This window comes from Nelumbo nucifera, chromosome 1 (genome assembly GCF_055504915.1).
Source record: "Nelumbo nucifera cultivar China Antique chromosome 1, China Antique-T2T, whole genome shotgun sequence".
NCBI classification, from domain to species: Eukaryota; Viridiplantae; Streptophyta; class Magnoliopsida; order Proteales; family Nelumbonaceae; genus Nelumbo; species Nelumbo nucifera.
The window spans coordinates 134,840,573-134,859,806 of NC_142649.1; the positions used below are offsets into that span (position 1 = coordinate 134,840,573).

The 19,234-nt window shown below is 34.8% G+C and overlaps 1 protein-coding gene across 9 annotated transcripts; it reads left to right on the top strand.

Moving 5' to 3' along the window:
* The first annotated feature begins 414 nt into the window (after positions 1-414).
* Positions 415-15,565, top strand: LOC104586463 (ELMO/CED-12 family protein). Of its 9 annotated transcripts, none has more exons than XM_088894371.1 (10): positions 415-1,879; positions 3,234-3,340; positions 4,877-4,983; positions 6,049-6,120; positions 7,582-7,697; positions 9,868-9,922; positions 11,826-11,946; positions 14,941-14,988; positions 15,098-15,192; positions 15,273-15,565. In XM_088894371.1, exons 3-10 carry the CDS (start codon positions 4,885-4,887, stop codon positions 15,372-15,374), a joined length of 708 nt encoding a protein of 235 aa, XP_088750497.1. In that variant the 5' UTR covers positions 415-1,879; positions 3,234-3,340; positions 4,877-4,884; the 3' UTR covers positions 15,375-15,565. The 9 variants fall into 9 exon arrangements, with proteins under 9 accessions (XP_088750497.1, XP_019051396.1, XP_088750495.1 ...); XM_019195851.2 differs by having other exon boundaries at positions 6,052-6,120; XM_088894369.1 differs by having other exon boundaries at positions 3,234-3,336.
* The last annotated feature ends 3,669 nt before the right edge of the window (positions 15,566-19,234 follow it).

Sequence of the window (19,234 nt, forward strand, 5' to 3'; positions counted from 1 at the left end):
TCCCTCCTACCATCAATAATATTCCCATGCACATGGGGCGCCCCGCTAGTTTATATTCATTGTTTAGGATTTTTTTGTTTATAGATGCTACTTAGGATTGATAGCTGAAACATTTTCACAAATTTTTATTTCTCACTTGAAAGAAGTGTTTCTATGAAAAAATATGCTTTTTTTTTCTCATATAAAGTATAAAAAATAAGCTTTGAATATTTTGGCATCAAAATGTAAGGTTAGTCGAAATCGGAGTTTTACTAACAATGGCAATGATCTAATAGTACTTAACCTATCCATTGCTATTGGTTATTGTATGCAAAACAACCGAGTCATCATGATTAGTTCAAACTGACTAAACAACAACTGAACAGGCGGCCCAACTACAATAACTTGCTATCCAATAAGCTGAGTTGGTTTCTTTTTTATTCCGATATGATTTTTTATTTTTTTTGTTAAGTTGCAGAAACTTGGATCCAACATCTGGTTTGAGAAAGGATTATTGAAAAAAAAAACATGTTAATGTTATGTAATGCATTTCTTGTATTCAAAATTGGAAGTTAGAAGAAAAAAAATTGAATTTATACATTTTTTTGCTACTAAAAACACACTTTTCTTTCAGTGGTTTGATATTATATTTTAATGAAATCATTCAAAGAAAACTATGAATGAAAGAATTGATTAACATGGTGTTGCCCCCTGCATGTATAAAAGACCATCAACAACATCCTTAAGAAAAAATTGATACCTTGCAAGTTAAAGGGGCTAAAATGGTTAGGAACAAATCAAAATAAAAACATGGATAGAAATTGTAAGAAATGATTTAAGTGCCATTAATTTAACACAATAGAATAGAATAGAAAAATGACTAAGGTTTGATGTTATGTATATTATTTTAAACATATGGGGTTTGTTTATTTATATATATATATATTGATTTGAGAGGGGAGAACGCTTGTCAATAGGATTTTGATACCCATTGACATGTTTTTTTTTTTCAGATTTATGTGGGGTCAAGTGATACCTATTTCCTAAGTGGATAAATAACTTTCTCACATTGAGAAAAGTTACTATCATTTGAATGAAACAAAATTATCCCTTTTATCCGGATAGTCTTATAAATTTTTATGGATAAAATAGTAATAATCTTATTTAAAAGAATATAAATAATGTATTTATCCAAATAAATATTTCGTAAAAAATACTTATCTAAATAAATACATTTAACCGGATAATTAACTTAATAAAAAGGGGCCATACTACTCTTATTTTTATTTCCAAAACTAATAAAAGCAAAAAGGCTATAGTTGAATTTCTGGTTTTGATATTATGTTTCATAAAACATACATCATTCAGATCGAGATATATGGTTAAATAGATATTAAGTCAAAAAAGTTCATTTATAAATGTAGTGATAACCAAATTATCGAGATATGGTCGCTTGAAAATTGAAATTAATACAAATTTGTATTCCGATTATGGTACCATCCTGAAAAACTGGCCGGAAAAAACAGCCTGGGTACCTTGAAGCTACGCGTGGTTCATAAAAGAACACTATGTACGGTAGTTCTTGCCTTTGGCTCCCGACAGCTACGGCGTAGGGTGTAGCGTTTGGCTGGTTGTCTGAGCGCTCGAGAGCGAGACATTCTCTCTTCCTTCCCCTTCCTCTGCACGCAGCCTCCTCCCTGTTCCCCCCATTGTAGAGAAGTCGAGCTCAGATGTTCGTCCTCTCCCTCCTCCTCCCCCGCCTCCTCCCCCGCCTCCTCCCCCGCCTCTTTCCCCTCCGCTTTCAGGTTCGGTCCTACCGCCTTACCAATCAGAGCCGTCGCAAAGAGGGTCATCCCTGTATCTTATCAACCACAAGCTCTCCTCTTGAATCCATTCCAAGGTGTTTCTCTCTTCCCTTCTCTGTATTTCCGTATGTATTTGTTTGTAGCGCTACCCTCAATCATTCTGTGCATGCCCTTTTCTCTCGTATTATGTTTGTTCCTGCTGCAAGCAATCAATTAAATTATGCACATTTGCGCCACAAAAGAAAGGAAATCATGGAGGGACCCGTTGATTGCGCTCTTTGTTTTCTCATTTTTTACTCACTCTTTGCTCCTTTTCATTCCTGTCGGGGATTTCGGTGCGGGAGATTTATCTCTCTATTTATGCATCTAGCTGTAATGCCATTTCTCGACTCTTTCTATATACGTAATTAGTGCTGCATAGACAACTGAAATTATGAGTGATTGAATACGAAGCGGAGCATGGATTGCTGCAATTATTTTCTTCTCTTTTTTCCTTTCTTTTCCATTTCCTTCTTTCCTGGTTCGAAATGGAGAAGGAATCTTATCGTAGACATCTCCTGATATGAGACTAAGGCGTCGCCAATGTATTCCTTCCTGCTCTTCCCTTCAAAGGGTAAGACACAGTAGAACCTTACAAAAGAAGGCAATGAGGAAATAACAAAAACTTCGCCCTCCTTCTGATTATACCCTCTTCGCTTCGGCACCCTGACCTTACCGATAGGCGTTATGTTAACAGAAATAGAAGGAGAGACCCGCTTCTCTTGTGCTCAAAGTTCTATATTATAATGTCAGACCAAAATGTAGCATTGTAATATCTAGTCCTATGAAGCATCTAATCGTGCGCTCTGTTCTTCCTCCTTTTGATGCAACTCCAAACCGATTCCAATTGGTGGTGCAAGAAAGCCTAAAAAAGCGGGGTACTAGGGATCCACCCTGAAGGAGTACAAAATCGAAGAATCAAAATTGGACATACTGACATAGCCCAACAGATTGAAAATGTAGAGAAGAAGGGTAGATATAGCGAACTTCATTGGGAGGATATTCCATGGGAACTTCTTATATTTTATTTTTTGATCTCTGTAGAGTCTGTACACAGGCCTCATGTATCTTTCTGGTTTGGAAACTCCTTTGACAAATTTTCCTCTAATTTATTTAATGCTGAAATTAATCAGAAAAAGGAAATAAAAGTCCTTCCACTGTTGACTGTTTTTTAGTTCTTTGAATTTCACTGAGTCAAGTCTGTGGAGGAACAACTTAATTTTACACACAAGGTTTAGACAAGTTACTTGCCTACTAAAGACTTTTAATTTTAAGACACCAAATAAAACGGGAAAAACATATGATGCCTGCACTTGATACTGGCGGTTGCCAAATCATGCCAATTGGTTTGATTTATGAATTAGCAAGATTTTATAGTTACTGTGTGCTAATACTTGCTTCTAAATACAGGTTGATGAGGATGAGGGATATTGGAGGCAAAAAAGCAAGCATGAAGAGGTGGCATGGTCGCATAATTTTGCTCACGTAATATCACAGTCTGTTCAATGTTTTAGTGAGTATGAATATTCTTGTTACTCCCTTATAAGACCTAATCTGACTTTGTTATCCTTCTTTTTCTTTCTCTGTTTTGATTTAGTCAATTTTGTCCTATTATTGGGAGGATTGGTATATATTTGGTTATAGATGAGATTAATACAACTAGATGATAGAACCCCAACACAGGTGCTACCTTGTAACCCCTTGTTTAGCAAGGGAATCGGCTATCCCATTTGCACTTCTTACCCACTTGAATTCAGCATTTATGTCCTTTGCAATCCTTTCCACTTCTCTAAAAGCATGTTAACATAGTTCTTTTTGCAGCCTATGTATTTCTTTCATAAATTCTTGTTACATCTCTTTTCCTTCTTTTTTCTTCTTTTATTTCCAGTAAATTCCATTCTCTGGATTTCTAGTTTCATTTCTTCATTCTTTTCTTTTCTTTTTCCTTTGTCCAATTTAAACTGGGGTCAATGTTTTCTATTAAGGCAACAGGTTTAGACCTGCTTCTACAAGATCAAATCACATAGAAACTGAATTGGCAGCCTAAAATGGGTAAATGTGTTCTCATAATACCTTTTTTCCATGTGGCAAACTTCATCCTGATACAGTTCTGCCAAGTGACAAAACAGGCTTATTTAATCTTTTTTATATTAAAAATTCAAGACAATTTGGGGCTATTATTTATAGGAGAGTGCAATACATAGTGAGGAATAAGGAGGACATGGACATTTCTAGTATACATTTTGCTGATCCAGAGAGTTCCTCAGCAGATGGATGGTGTTTACCTGCCTAAAATGGGTAAATGCGTTCTCATAATACCTTTTTCCATGTGGCAAACTTCATCCTGATACAGTTCTGCCAAGTGACAAAACAGGCTTATTTAATCTTTTTTATATTAAAAATTCAAGACAATTTGGGGCTATTATTTATAGGAGAGTGCAATACATAGTGAGGAATAAGGAGGACATGGACATTTCTAGTATACATTTTGCTGATCCAGAGAGTCCCTCAGCAGATGGATGGTGTTTACCTGCCTGTCATCCACATGTTCAGACAACTATCCACTGCAGGTCTCTTAAGTCATAGCCACATTTTGCTGATCCGTCTTGTTATTATATTGGCATTTTGTTGCTTCTTCTGTAAAGAAGTTTGGCTTTAGCTTCATTGTGGTGGGACCTTGTCCTTTTGAGGTTTAACTTCTAGAGGTTCTGCACTTTCTGATTTTTGTAATTCAGTTCTTTTACTTATTTCATATTTGAGGCATGATTTTCATGGTCAGTTACATCAAAATCGGATATGTGTTGCTGACTGATACAAAGCCTACAAGGTCAACTTATGGTGTTGGTTTGGTTACCATAACCTATAGGATCATTTCCCTAATTCTGCCAACACATGTAAAATGCATTTTCTTTATAACCTTTACTAGAACAATTTTTGCAACAATATTAATAAACCTTTGAACTCAAATTTATGGCCTAGCTTCTAACGCAGCTAATATCTGCATTTTTACTTTCCATCAAGGAGTTTCTTTTAACGACATGTGGTTGTTGTAGGTAATGCTATGGTTGGATCACGATCATGGATAGGAGCACTCCTGAGTCGCACAGGCAATAGGCGTCATGTAGACAAGATTCCTGACTATACTATGAGCCCTCTTCAGGTAGATTTGAGATCTTAATTCAGGGCCTGTTTGGCAAGTCTTTTTGAGAAGATCTTCTTGTAGCTCTGACAGTCAAAAGACGCATTGAGCTTTTGACATAAGATCTGGGCAGCCCGAAGATTGTTTGGCAGATGCGTGTCTTTCTGTGTGTCGTTTCGGGTCTTTCCGCGCAAGATTAAAACGCAAAAGACACGGGAAGCTTCATTTGGAGCTTCCCGAAATCAGCCTAAAATGGGCTTCGCGCGTCTTTTCGGCGTCCCGTCTTTTGGTGGCTAGATCTTCCGCGAGCCAAACAGAAATAGACCGATTTTCAGTCTTCCCGGCTTGTAAACAGCCGAAAGACCACGTGGAAAGATGCACCAAACGGGCCCTCAATAAGCTTTCTGCTTGCATTCATTGACATATGAAATTCATTGCATCTGCTTACAGTTTGTTGCAATCAAAAGACAGTTATAAATTTGGATTTTTTTTATATAAATTTGAATGTAATCTTTGAAATACATTAATAAAATTTCTTCTAATGATAAAAAAAATCAAAAGACAGTTATGATTATGTGAACATATGAATTGTTTTTTTCCAATAACCCTTATATTACTTCTTTTAGTACATCCTAGCTGGAATTTGTATACATGCACTCTGGAGATTGGTTTCTTGTTTGGAACAATCTGAGGGAGAGCAAAGCTCTAAAATGGGAGCCGATCATAAATGTAAATTGGGTTCACAGATTGGCCAACAGGTTTGTAGATGCAATGGTTAAAAACAAGGAGTAAACAGAGAAAACTTTTTATGCGGTGTCTTGAACACTATTTTATGTAAGAAAAGTACAAAATCTATTAGAAAGGGTAGGGTGGCTGAGCCATGGCCAGAAAGCTGGGATTGCTTGGCACTTGTTAATACATTATTCTTTTACACAATCAATGAAATTCATTGATCTGCAACTAATAAAAAAAGTAAAAAAAGATTGGTTTCTTGTATATCTTGCAACTGTTGTTTTGATTTTGTAGCCATAGATTATTTACCATTTATGTGTCACATAGAAGTTATAGCTGTCTTTTACTGCTTAGCAGGAAGAGAGATTGCAAAGGCTTCAAGAAAGACTGCAAATACCTTTTGACGAGACTCGCCCAGATCATCAAGTATTAACTTCTTCCCCTTGGGCTTGTGAGTGTAAGCTAGAAAAAACTTGTGATAGTTACCTTATCATCTGGTGTGGTTACTTATATTTAATTTGTTTTGTTAGGAAAGACCTACCCTAGCTTTGAGTGGCTGTCCTATTCTTCTGTTCATTACACTGACACGCATTTGTACATGCATATATATCTTCTTGTTTTATCATGACTCCCCATTGGAAGTCATAAAAGAAAACTACTTAGTTTTTTGTGCTCTGGCTTTCTTCTCCTTGTATGAAAAAAAAGAATAATGACTTACAATCTCATTTGAAGGAGCCTAGGAGTAGCTCCAATAGGTGATAAAATGAAGGGAAGTAGACTAAGATGGTTTGGTCATGTGCAGAGAAGACCATCTACAGCACCCTGTAAGAAGAAGCCATCTATTTCAAGTTGAAGAGGCTAGAAGAGCTAGGGGCAGACCAAAAAAGACATGAATTGAGATTGTAAGAAATGACTAAAGGGCTTATCATTTAACAATGGATATGGCACTGAAGAGAACGGAATGGTAAAAAACAGGATTCATGTAGCTGACCCCATATAGTTGGAACAAGGCTTAGATGATGATGAACTGGCAAAACTGTAAACAGATGGGGTATTTGTCAATAAGGTTTTATTAATCATTTTGATGTTTGAGTGACAAAATTTTATCCTTAATGAATACTTGTTCTTGGTGACACATTGTCTCTTTATCATGTTTGTGTGTAAATTGCATATATAATGTTGATCAATTGCATTATGCAAAGATGATATTGCTTTTTATGTTTAAAGAAAATTTAGTAGAACTCTTTTGTAGATTAATTGATGATTAGAGCCTTCAGGTTGAAAATTTCACTTTGTGAAATTCAGATAGGAGTCCAGATTTTGACATTTCTGGTAAACTTGTTGGTGCAAAAAAAAAAAAAAAAAAATTTCAAGTGATTTGTGGTCATGCATCATTGCTAGAATTCACTATTTTTGCATGTACATTGTTTCATAGATTTTCTTTCTTCAGAATGAGATTTCTTCAATGGAACTACATGATTGTAACCAATGTTCTGAAAACTGGAGCAGATGTTGAAAAAGAAAGGCCTTGTTTAACTGTTTCGCTGGTCCGGCTGAGGTTCAAGCAGTTTGACTGCTAACATCATAAATATGTTCATTTAAAACATAAATGCTAAAATGAGAAGATCCTGATTCAATTCTGTTTCAATTTGGGTCCAACCTCAGCTGAACCATGGTTTAATCATGTTTTGACTAGCCAATAGTTTCTTACCATGTTCCAAGCAGTTCACTTTTGGGAATCAGAGGATGGTCTGGTTCCAGTTGAACCAGGTTCAACCAGTTGTCCCACTGTCTGGTTTTCAAGACATTGGTTGTAATTTTCTACATGTTTTCTCCTTCAAGTTCTTATTGTTGGGTTCTACATTAACATCTTTATCTCATTGGCAGGAGGCTCTTAGAGCATTGTGGCATGCTGCTTTTCCAGATGTTTATCTTAAAGGCATGATCTCTGAGCAATGGAAAGATATGGGTTGGCAAGGTACTAATCCATCCACTGATTTCAGGTAAATTTCATAATTTGCAATACTTGTTTGTGTCTAGATTCCTATTATTTGATTTTTGACCTATAACCAGTAACCAGTTTTGCATGTACCAAATGAATGAAATGTCCATGTCAAAAATGCATTGGATTCTAAGAAGCTACTGTAAATGACATATGCCATTCTTTTTGATCATTGTATGCATTTTTTATATGTGATGTTACAAGGATATACTTTTGCACCTTTTCTATATATACAAGATTAAAGGGTAAAAGCAAACAACCTTATATGTATGTATGTGTCCATGCAACACTGCCTATAATTATGACAGACATTAAAACAAAAGTAACCATTGCAACTTTTTAAAATGAGGAGACACAAGGGAGAATGAAAGAAGACAGATTAGGGCTTTGGGTTTTAAAATGAAAAGAAAACATGTGACAGATTAGGGCCGGTCACCGTTTAGGTTTGAAAATATGTGGTTGGAAGATCCTACCTTTGTAGACATGGTTAAACGTTGGTGGCAAGAGGTAGTGAGCAGAGGCTTGAAGAAAGGGGTTAGTTTCTTGAGGAAGTAAGGGTTTAAAAGAGAAATTAAAGGCGTGGAACAAGGATACTTTTGGTAAAGTGGAGGAGATCAAAGAAAATATTATTTCAAGGATTGGGGAGCTAGATAAGAAAGAAGCTCTTAGAACCATAGTTTTCAAGGCGCCAAGGCGAGGCTAGGCGACCACAGGGCGCCCAGGCGTCGCCTAGGCATTGGAATTTTAAAATATTAATTTTCTTGAGTTTTTTACTTTATCAATTTTTTGTAAGCTATTTTATTGGTTTTGTGTGCTAACTAGCAAGCATGTACACTAACTATTAACTCTATAAATCATTCAAATTAGTATAAAACTATAAATTTCATATAACTAGCAAGCATGTACACAGTACACCAACTATACACTAACTAGCAAGCATGTGCACTAACTATTAACTGAAAAAAAAAAAAAAAAGTAAGTGCAGGAACTAGGAAGGGAGGAGAGGAGTATAGGGGCGGAAGAAGAAGAAGTAAAGAGGATTAAGGGCAGGGAGGAGTATAGACCCCTGTTTTTTCAAAAAAAAAAAAGGGACTGAGAGTCTGAAACTATCGACTGAGAACAGTCAGGGGCAGAGAGGAGTATAGGGGCGGAGCCCCTGTTTTTTCAAAAAAAAAAAAAAAGGGACTGAGACTAGGACTAGCGACTGAGAACAATCAGGGGCAGAAGAAGAAGAAGAAGAAGAAGAAGAAGAAGAAGAAGAAGAAGAAGAAGAAGAAGAAGAAGAAGAGAAGAAGAAGAAGAATGACAGAAATTATGTAATAGTGTGGGAGCTTTAATCCCATACACAAAGTTGTAAAACTTTTTTAACTCTAATTTCAAATAAAATTCTCCTTTGCTGATAAAAAAAAATTACACCAAGTCAAAACTTCTTGATCAAATAATGACAGAAATTATTCCAGATTATAAAAAAGTGGTGGGTTTCTGTTGGAAAAGGTCAAAGTGGTTTTTTGAAACACTCATTAGAACACTCATTAGAAATTATTCAGTTTAATCACTATTTTGTTGTCTGTAGTAACCTACTTGCAGCATCTAAACCTATATTTGTTTTTTGTATTTGTATGGAAGAAGAAAAACCTGCAAGAGTATTTTTCTACCTGAATGAGAATCTATCTGGTTTATATAATTTATTTGTTATACATTTATTATGGCTAGAATATCATTCTGTTTAGCAGTGTAATTAGTATTTCATTTAGTATGAGAACTGAAAGGCATGAGTTTTGTCTTATTACATCTATCCTAGTTGTTCTGTAACTGAAGTCTTGACGCCTGACCTGGTTTTAACTTATCCCAACCCCAGATTTGAATTGGAAAAGTTGTCTGAGTTTGGTTCAGAATAATTGTCTCAGTTTTATTCTTGGATTGGGTCAGGTAATGATTTGACTGTTAAGTTCTTCAGGCTGGGCTTGTATTAACCCTATAAGCTGATATCATTGGGTTGAATTGCAGTCCCTAATGATAGGTCATCTAATTATGATATGTAAAAATAGAAGTAAATGAATAATTAATAGAGTTTCTTATCATGTTTGTATGCTTGAACCTGTTGTATTACCTTTAACAGTTCAAAACAAATGTTTTTGTGTGACATTATTTAGTTTTTTTCTTTCTTGTAGGGGTTGTGGATTCATTTCACTTGAGAACTTACTGTTTTTTGCCAGGACATATCCGGTATGCTTTCAGTTTTGTTATTCACTTTCCTAAACTTAACAGCAGTGTAGTCATCAAGGCATTTAGGCAATATGTAGGTGTTTCTGTCTGTGAGGCATTGAGTCAACAAGTTGTCATGGAAGCAACTACACACACAGAGAGACACTTAAATTTAAGTAGTAAGATATTGAGTTGCTGACCATATTGGCCAGAATTGAGATGTATGTGGTGTTTGGAGGCAGTGGTTTGGTGGGGCTGTGGCAAAACTTGTTACTCAGCCAGATGTGGGTCCCGGCATTCTTTTAGCATGCTTTTAAACCATATTTCATGTAATCAAAGTACAATGATAATGAGAAGTGCTTCTATTTCACAATGAATTTAATAACCATCACTATCAGTGGAGATCAACTTTTCATCTAGAGCATCCTCAATAACATTTGTGTTGGTAGGAGGAGGCTGGGGTAGAAGACAAGCCATAATGTGGCCATGATAAGCAGTGAGATCCACCACATTAAAGATGGGATTGATTCCATTGTAAGAAGTTCTTGAACATATACAATACAACTAATATTCATAATGATCTTGTTGCGTACAGTTTCTGGACTTCTTTTGAGGTCCTTCTGTTTTGTTGTGTACAGTTTCTTATTGTACAAAGGACCTTTTCATCAATACATTGATACTTTACCTTTGCTCAAAAAAATAATGATCTTGAAAGGAACCTACACTTATGGAACAGTAGGTGTCCTTAGGAAAACATTCTGGCCTAATTTGCACCATAATGATGTCATCTGAGCAACTAAATGGCAATGTAAATCAGCCTTAGCTTTATAGGTATCATTGCTTAAAGAAATCCTTATATGCTCATTTTCATGTATTTCATGGATATATCAAACAAAAACCCTCTACTTTGATGCTGCTTCATGCATTTGTTATAGAGGTTAATGGGTTTTTCCTGGACTGCAGTCCTGCAACCAACTTGATAGGAATTCTATCTGTAGGTATATTGGCTTAACTATTATTGAAGGGCTTTAGAATTGGGAGTTATGGATTAAAGGTGCTACTTTATGATTTATAGCCTAGGAATTTGGTTAGGGACTGAAAAGTGCTGAAAATTCTATGGTGAAAATTTGCAAGAGGTTAAGAAAATAAAGGGAATATAATCAAATGGAAGAAAAGCAGTTGAGGTTAGGATATGTACTTGGGGGCAGCTAGGGTAGAATGTATTCGGGTTTTGGGGGTTAATTAGAAAGTGTGACTTCTATTTCCCAAGGGCAGGAAAGAAAGTAGGTTTTGGGGAAAACTTGAACAATTACCAAAACATGCTTGTCTGGTGAATATTATAATTCCAAACTGAAAACTTTTTTTATCACTTTTTATGCACCAATTTGGTTCAAATAAAGTAGGAACAAGAAATTGAAGAGAAGGGAGCAGACTCAAAGAAACCCTAAAAGCACTTTAGGAATTCTGGGGATATAACTGTAGCCAAACCGATCAATCTTCATTCATCAGAAATAGGGTATTATTGGAGGACACCCAACCTTAATGAGCAAAATTACAGTGGTGCCCCTGCACATAAAAGTAAAAGAAAATTGTTAACTACTCTAACTGCTAACCCAATCAATAGCTATGAAACTTCAGACAAACTAAATAAAACCCAAATAGTAAATAGCAAATCATAAAACCCAATCAATCCCTAAGGATCCCCATGGAGCATACAACCTTTTCCATTCTAAAATAGTTCTTCAATCATTGCTTTGGATCCCCATCGATGGGTCAATTTTCTAAGCACCTCCTGTAATGCTTTAACTACACTACAAAGCTGGACGTTAATATTTTTTAACCTCTCATTTTCCATTTTTCTTTATTATTTATGTTTATTTGATGTCATAATTTTATACTAATTTTACTCAAAATCAAAATGAAGGCTGCTTTTCATAGGTTATTGTTCAAGCAAGATGGTGAGAGATCCACTTGGGAATATCCATTTGCTGTTGCAGGCATTAATGTGTCATTTATGTTGATTCAAATGTTGGATCTGTATTCAGGTCAGTAAGATAGCAAGTAAAGTCTTTTCGACAATTCTGCATATTTTGTTAATTAGCAATGTGTATTATTATTCTTACTTGTGAATTTAGGTGCCAAAGGGCTTTTCCTTTTTCCTTTTTCTGTTGGCTCTATACATTTTGAGACAAAAGAAAAAAAAAATACATTTAAGACATTTAGTAACCTGTCCATGCATAATTGCATATGCAGTTTTGCCAAAATGCCTAGGTCAAAGGCCTAGCTAGTAAATTGGGCTGCTTAGGAATCTCAGGCTACATTACACTAGGTGATGTTCTGACTGTTGTTAGCTATTAGGAGTATGAAAAAAATATAGTGGAATAAGTTAGCGAATGGTGGTGGTTAATTTTCAAGAGAAGTAACCTTAAGTTCAGTAAAATAAACACAGTGAGATAAGAGATTGGCTGGATGTAAAGTGGCCATAGTTGCTATCAGCATAGGGAATTCCCTGTCCTTACTGGGGGGGGGGGGGGGATGAATGAAATAATATGATTTATGAAATAGATTAAATGTTTGTGATCAGTGATACCCAGAAGTTCTCATATTTTCTGTCAACCTGTTAACCATTCATTATTATATTAAGCTTGCTATTGATAAAATATCAGATAAAGATTATGAAGATATATGAATGGGGATAGGATCATAGGATTACGATTCGCTGACTCCCTGTGTCCAAGGAAGTTGTTCCATAGTCAAAACACCAAGGCAAAACTAGGCAACAGGGGATGACCTTGTCACCTACGCATTTAAGCAGCTGTCTAGGTGTCACCTAGATGCTATGGCACCTGGATACCTGTACATGCCTAGCGTTCTGATTTCAGATATGATACTTATTGGATACAATATCAAAAACTTCACAAATACTTCTATATGTATTCTATAGCACTAAAACTTTTAAAGTATACAAGTTGGTATTTTTTTATCAGTAACAGAATTTATTAATAAAACAGAGAGGATTACAGCTTTTAGGTAGCCTCAGCAACCCACGCAAACTCAACCAAAGGACATCAGTTACTAGAAATCTTATACTTCTCACTTACAAATTAACCCAAAAGCACTGTTCCCTGTTTACCCCCTGCTTTCCTAACTGATCTACTAAACCATTGGCTGATCTTGGGGTGTAGGGTCCATTGAAGAACCAGCTGCATATCCTTTGAAATTCTCCTGAACTTCTGATTTCATTTTTGAAGCACCAGGGAGTCTGCTCCATTCGTTTCAGCCAGTTTAGGTCAACTTTAGACTCTCCTTCAATTATCAGTTTCCTTACCCCCAACTCCATAGCTTTTCCAATCCCAAATATCACTGCCTTCAACTCAGCTTTTGTTGAATCCCCTACTCCAAGTGGTCTGGAGAACAAACCCAGGATTACTCCATTTTTTATCCCTTAATACCCCTCCAATTCCTGAAGGGCCCAGGTTGCCAAAGCTACTACTGTTTAAATTCAGTTTGAGGAATCCATTTTCAGGTGGGACCCAACCTCTTAGGATTTTCTTTTTTGAGGATGACAAAGCTGCTACTCTGCCCCATGATCTGATTATATCAACAATAGTAATGTCCGAGAATAAACTCAATGATTTCACCCAATGTGCAACCTTTACCATGATGCTTTCAATCAGTGACTCTTTGCTTCATTTCTTCCCCTAAAAAATTCTTAAATTTCTTTCCTCTCAAACTGTCCATAGGATAGCAGCCCTCGTACATTTCTACATTATTCTCCCCCTTCGTTTTGGCACCCTAAAAGTAGTAAAACAATTTGTCCAGACCTATTTGGAGAGTTCCACCTGCAACCAAAAAGAGGAAGAACCAATCCCAAATATAACAAGAAAAAGGGCAGGAAATTAAAAGATGATATGCAGTTTCACCATTAGATTTGCACAAAATACACCAATTTGGGGATAGACACCAGCCAGGTCTCTTTCTTTGCAACAAGTCGCAAGTATTAATAGCACCATGAAAGACCTCCCAGCAAAAGGCACCCACTTTGGGAGGGACAGGATGGCACCAAACTTCTTTGACTGAAATACAAAGGGTTAGAAATTTTTTAACAAATTATATTTCAAAAAGGTTGCACAAGTTAGAAATTTAATTAAATTTGGCAAAACATAAGTATTGGGAAATGATATTTAGCATAAAAAACGATATCTAAATGCTTGACATAAGCATATTACATTGGATTGGATATCCATATCCATGCTGAGAATATTAGGGAATGGAGAGTCATATATCCCCATTTCCCATATCCATATCCATATCTGGGCGTCATTGCCTAGATGATGATTTTTTTTTAAAAAAAAAGAGTTAAATATTTATTTCCTGCAGAAGTAAATCAGTCCTCTACAACTGATATAAACTTGATTAAAATAGAGAAAAAAGTAGAAGGTAGAAGACAGCAGAACAAAAGAAGAAGATGGAGAAAAGAAGAGGAAGGAGTATTCGATAATCTCTTCTCTCCCCTCACTAATCCTTTTGTTAATCTTCATTTTCTAAGTTAATTACAAGTATGCCCTTAAGTGGGTGGCCAGGTAAGCAAGAACTTAAAATAAACTTATAAAAAGAAGTAACAGGCCCATTAACTAACAAATAAATAACACACTACATAAATAAAAGAATAGATACTAGGGCCCGTTTGGCCCAGTCTCTCTACACCTGCATTAATATATTAATGAAAGGAGTGGAAATAAACACATATTCCTATGTATGGTTTCAGATGCCAAAGGAAACAAGCTCATGACTTTCTCCTGAATTGTATATAGAAATTCAAAAAGAAAGCATATAGTTTGCTCAATGTTGTGATGCAAATAATTTTTCGAGTGTTACAGTTTTGGGTGTTTTACTGTTTTATTGCATCCAGTTAAAGCCGTAAGCCTGTGAATCTGCATCTGCTAAATTAATTTTCTTATGTTCTGTGCTACATGCATTGAGGATCTTCTACCTGCCATTTATTATACTTGTCTGATTCTCTCTCCATTCATTTGCAGCAAAGCCAAAATGCATCCCAGGAGCAAACTTCATAAAAATTTTATCAGGTAGTTACCAGTTTTCATACTACGACAGATAAAAGGTCCTTTAGTATTCTATGGTCCCACTTTATCATGTTGCTTTTTTAATAGCACATCTTTTTTTTTCTAATTGCAGAAGATGAAGAGGCATTTGATGTATTGTATTGTATAGCATTTGAAATGATGGATGCTCAGTGGCTTGCTATGCATGCTTCATACATGGAATTTAACGTGATCTCTCTCTCTCTCTCTCGTGCATGCCATGCTTTTTGGTGCACCATATTGCTTTAATATTTATTTTGTTCATTCAGGAGGTCTTGAAAGCGACACGGACCCAACTGGAGAGAGAACTTTCTTTAGATGATGTTCGTCGGATTCAAGATTTACCAGCTTATAATCTCTTATTTCAGTAGCTTCAAATTTTGGCTAACCCATCAAAATCCTCACCATTTTTACTCCCAAGGCTTCATATCCCCTGATGAATATGCCTGCTAAATGATTTAACATGTATTATGCCGTTTGGATAGGCCTTTGGCCAGGGGAATTTCTGTGTAACCAAAATAGATTCTTTAATATACTACTTTAGATAATGCTTCATGAGTCATGACTCTTCCAATCACCTGCTCCACTGTTCCTTTATCACCTGATCAAGCAAACTAAGGGTCTTCATATTGGTAGCAAGCTTTTTCTGCTACAGCCCATCGAGTAGATTCCTTGTCAATTCACTCGTAGGAGCATCGGTTAAACACCACCTCACCCAAAACAATTGAAAAAAAAGAGCCTGCTCTTATCCATTGCATTACCATTAATTAATTAAGCTAAAAACGATCAAAATGTTGTATATTATACGAGCTAAACATGACTGTTCTTGTTGGATCGAATTGATTGGGTTAACGATTATGTATATTCATTTCAATTATAAATTGGATGATTTGAGATCACCTTAATCACAATGGATACCGTCTGTAGTTCTATCTTCATATATCTAACATCTGAGTTCGACTAATTTAGCATCATTTGTCTGGGCCAAGGTACAAAATTTTGATACGTATTGGGCTGTATTGGCCAATACGTATTGTATTGGGGGTTTCTCAATATTCTTCTACAAGGGGTGTTTCGGGGTTTAACTTGATTTGGGGGTAGACAGGCCTTAAATTGATCCCATCTGAACTAGGCTTAAAAAAATAACTAAAAAAAAATAGGGGAAATGAGCCTCAATACAGTTTGATACGCCTGGGCTGTATTGATATTTTGAACCTTGGTATAGGTCTAAGCCCTAAGGCACTGTTATTTATGGTGCATGCTACTTTTGTACTCTTCGTAATGTAGTATTTTTTTAGGGTAAATTAAAGATAGGTACCCTGTACTTTGGGGGTAGTGATAGATAGGTATGAACTTTTAATTCAACAGTTAAATACCCTGAACTTTCAAAAATAGACACTTGGGTCCATCTGTTAATAATCTGTTAGTTAAACAATATATAATATCAAAAATACCCTTTTCATGTATTTCTGAGATCATTCTCAAGTAACCGAACATCTCCCCATGAAGTCAATCTCACATGGACAGCAAATAACAGATTCAAATTTTCCGACGATAACATTCTCTAGTGATGATTTTACTCCATAGAATGATCTCAAAATCACACGAGAAGGGTATTTTTGAGATTATGTAATGTTTAACTGACGGAACAATAATGGATGGACCTAAGTGTCTATTTTTGAGAGGATACCTATCTATAATTTACCCTTTTTTATACTGAAGATATAACTGAAATAATCTCAAAAGTGTATCAGCATAGTATTAGTACAATTAGGTCCTGTGTGGTGATGCTAAAGCATTAAATAAACTTGGACATTGACATCCTTCTTTTGAGTCAAAGGCTAATGGAACCGAGCACAAAGTTATTTTAATTTCACCATTCATCGAACACCCTACATACGTGATACGCGTTCAACTGTTAACATGAATCCTGGACTAGGTCTATCTGGAGAAGAGTCGACTACAGGATTAGACTCTTCATGTCACAATTCCCCCACTGTTTTTTACACCAAGTCGGATGTCTAACTGAAGATCTGCCCATGTCTCGAGTTGAACTGTTCAACCAGGTGAATCGTGTCAAAATAACCCGGCACCCAATAACCTGTTTCGATGACCGATTCTCGGGAAACGCTGGAGTGGTGGTAACTGGTAAATTGAATTGTCTCTATAGTCTGGAGTGGTGCTTACAGTTGGATTAACCGAACCGTAGGCATATTGGATAGTGCTGCATCAGTTTTCACGGTCTGACCAATATATCGGAATCGATTCAGACTCGATTCTTCTCATATATTAAATGTATAATATTTTCAGCAGATTTATTATAACCGATTACATTGGGTCAGACCTGATTGTACTGTCTAAAATTACAGACCTTATTGGGTCTGGTTTGGTTCCAGTTTCTTGTCAGATCAGAGACCTTATTGGGTCTGGTTTGGTTCCAGTTTCTTAATATTTCTTGTCAGATCAGTTCTGGTTCTACCCAAACCCAATCTGTTGATAGTCCTATCATCAGTTAACTTTTTGGCCAGTTTTGATTTTAAACTAATTTGGTTCTTTGATTTTTATATCTATAATATATTATAAATAATATTATATATTATACATTATAAATGAATAATCCATTCAATTATATTTATAATATATATTGGTCGATTTGATTAATCACATTTTTGGTTCGATTCAGTTTTATGTTTTTTCGGTTTTTATGAGCACCCCCAGATAGTGGAACCAAAGCCTCTTGCTTAATTTTTTTTGTATGAAAATTAAAACAAAGTTAGATAACTCTTAAGGTTGGCTCTTTTTCTTAAATCGCAACTTTAGCAAGACCCACCTGAACAAACTGTTTAGACTTCAAGTTAAGCACCATTGATGGCAGAAGAAAGCAAGCAGCCTGCAGGTTGGCCTCATGTCCGAGAAGAATTGAATGCTATTCTCATCCATGATTTTCTGTATGTCATTCATAATCATGTGAATGACTCCACTTCTTTTTTCTGTGTACAATTTAAACTTTATTCTGTACTAGTAATTTGGCATGCGAAAAAGTTTTTTTCATATTAATTATTTGAATTTTAGATATATCATAATTAAGATAGAAATTGAAAATTAATAAAAGTAACAATATGATTAAAAATAAACTTAAGTGCTTGTAATAAATGTGTACATATATTGCATGTGAAAATTTTAAATTACAATAACAATTATTATTATTATTATTATTAAATTTTATTTTTCATTGCTATCATAAATAAAAATAATTTTATTTTAACAAGTGTTTTTATTTAATATGATGGATATATAACATTAGAATTGTTCCAAAATTTTTTATTTCAATTATGATATCATCAGTTTCTTTGAAAAGTTGGATCGTTGACCCACCATGTAGATAAGAAAATAGATTAATTTGCTTTGTGATTAGTTTTAAATTATATGTTTCATCTACATTATATAAATAATTTTTATTTATTACACTTAATTTTTGTTTGACATAATTAATTATTTTTTTGTATCATATATTTTATTTATTTTAATTTTTTATTATTTAATTATGTCATTATTTATTAACTATTTTGACCCTAAATGGTTAAATTGCTTACCCACCACCGGGAGAGAAGAAAATAGTTTTATTTTCAAACTACTTTTCAAAATATTTATATTTATACTATTAAAATTAATGTTGTGGATTTAATTAATAGAATTTAATGATGAGAAAAATATATCTTAAATATAGGATTTAATGAGAGAATACCTTAGATATGAGATTTAATGAGAGAATAGGAAAATAGTTTTATTTCCAATTGGTCTTAAATTTTACATTTCATTTTCATCATTAATAAAAATATTTCTTATTTATCATACTTATTATTGTTTAATATGTCGAATATATGATGTTAAAAATGTTATCTTTTTCTTTTTTAATTTCTATATTTTTTGCATTTTATCTATTTTTGAATTTTATTATTTAATTGCGGCAACATGGATTGGCCCATTTGACCCAAAATGGTTTAATTTCTTACCACCGCCTAGATGAAAACACTATTTTTTCTAGGTAGATTTTAAAAGTATAAGTTTTTATGTTATTGGAATTATTAATTTATTATGTATGGATTTAATTAATAGAATTTAATGATGAGAAGAAACAAAAATGCCTTAAATATATGATTCAATGAAGATGAATGCAAGTTAATACCTTAAATGTTGAGATTTAATGAGAGAGAATTGAATACATTGATTA

Coding starts and splice junctions, on each gene's coding strand:
- LOC104586463 (XM_088894365.1), top strand. CDS start 1,971: ATGTTTGTTCCTGCTGCAAGCAATCAATTAAATTATGCACATTTGCGC. Junction 4,984..6,048: donor ATACTATGAGCCCTCTTCAG/GTAGATTTGAGA, acceptor TTTACTGCTTAG/CAGGAAGAGAGATTGCAAAG. Junction 14,989..15,097: donor CTTCATAAAAATTTTATCAG/GTAGTTACCAGT, acceptor TTCTAATTGCAG/AAGATGAAGAGGCATTTGAT.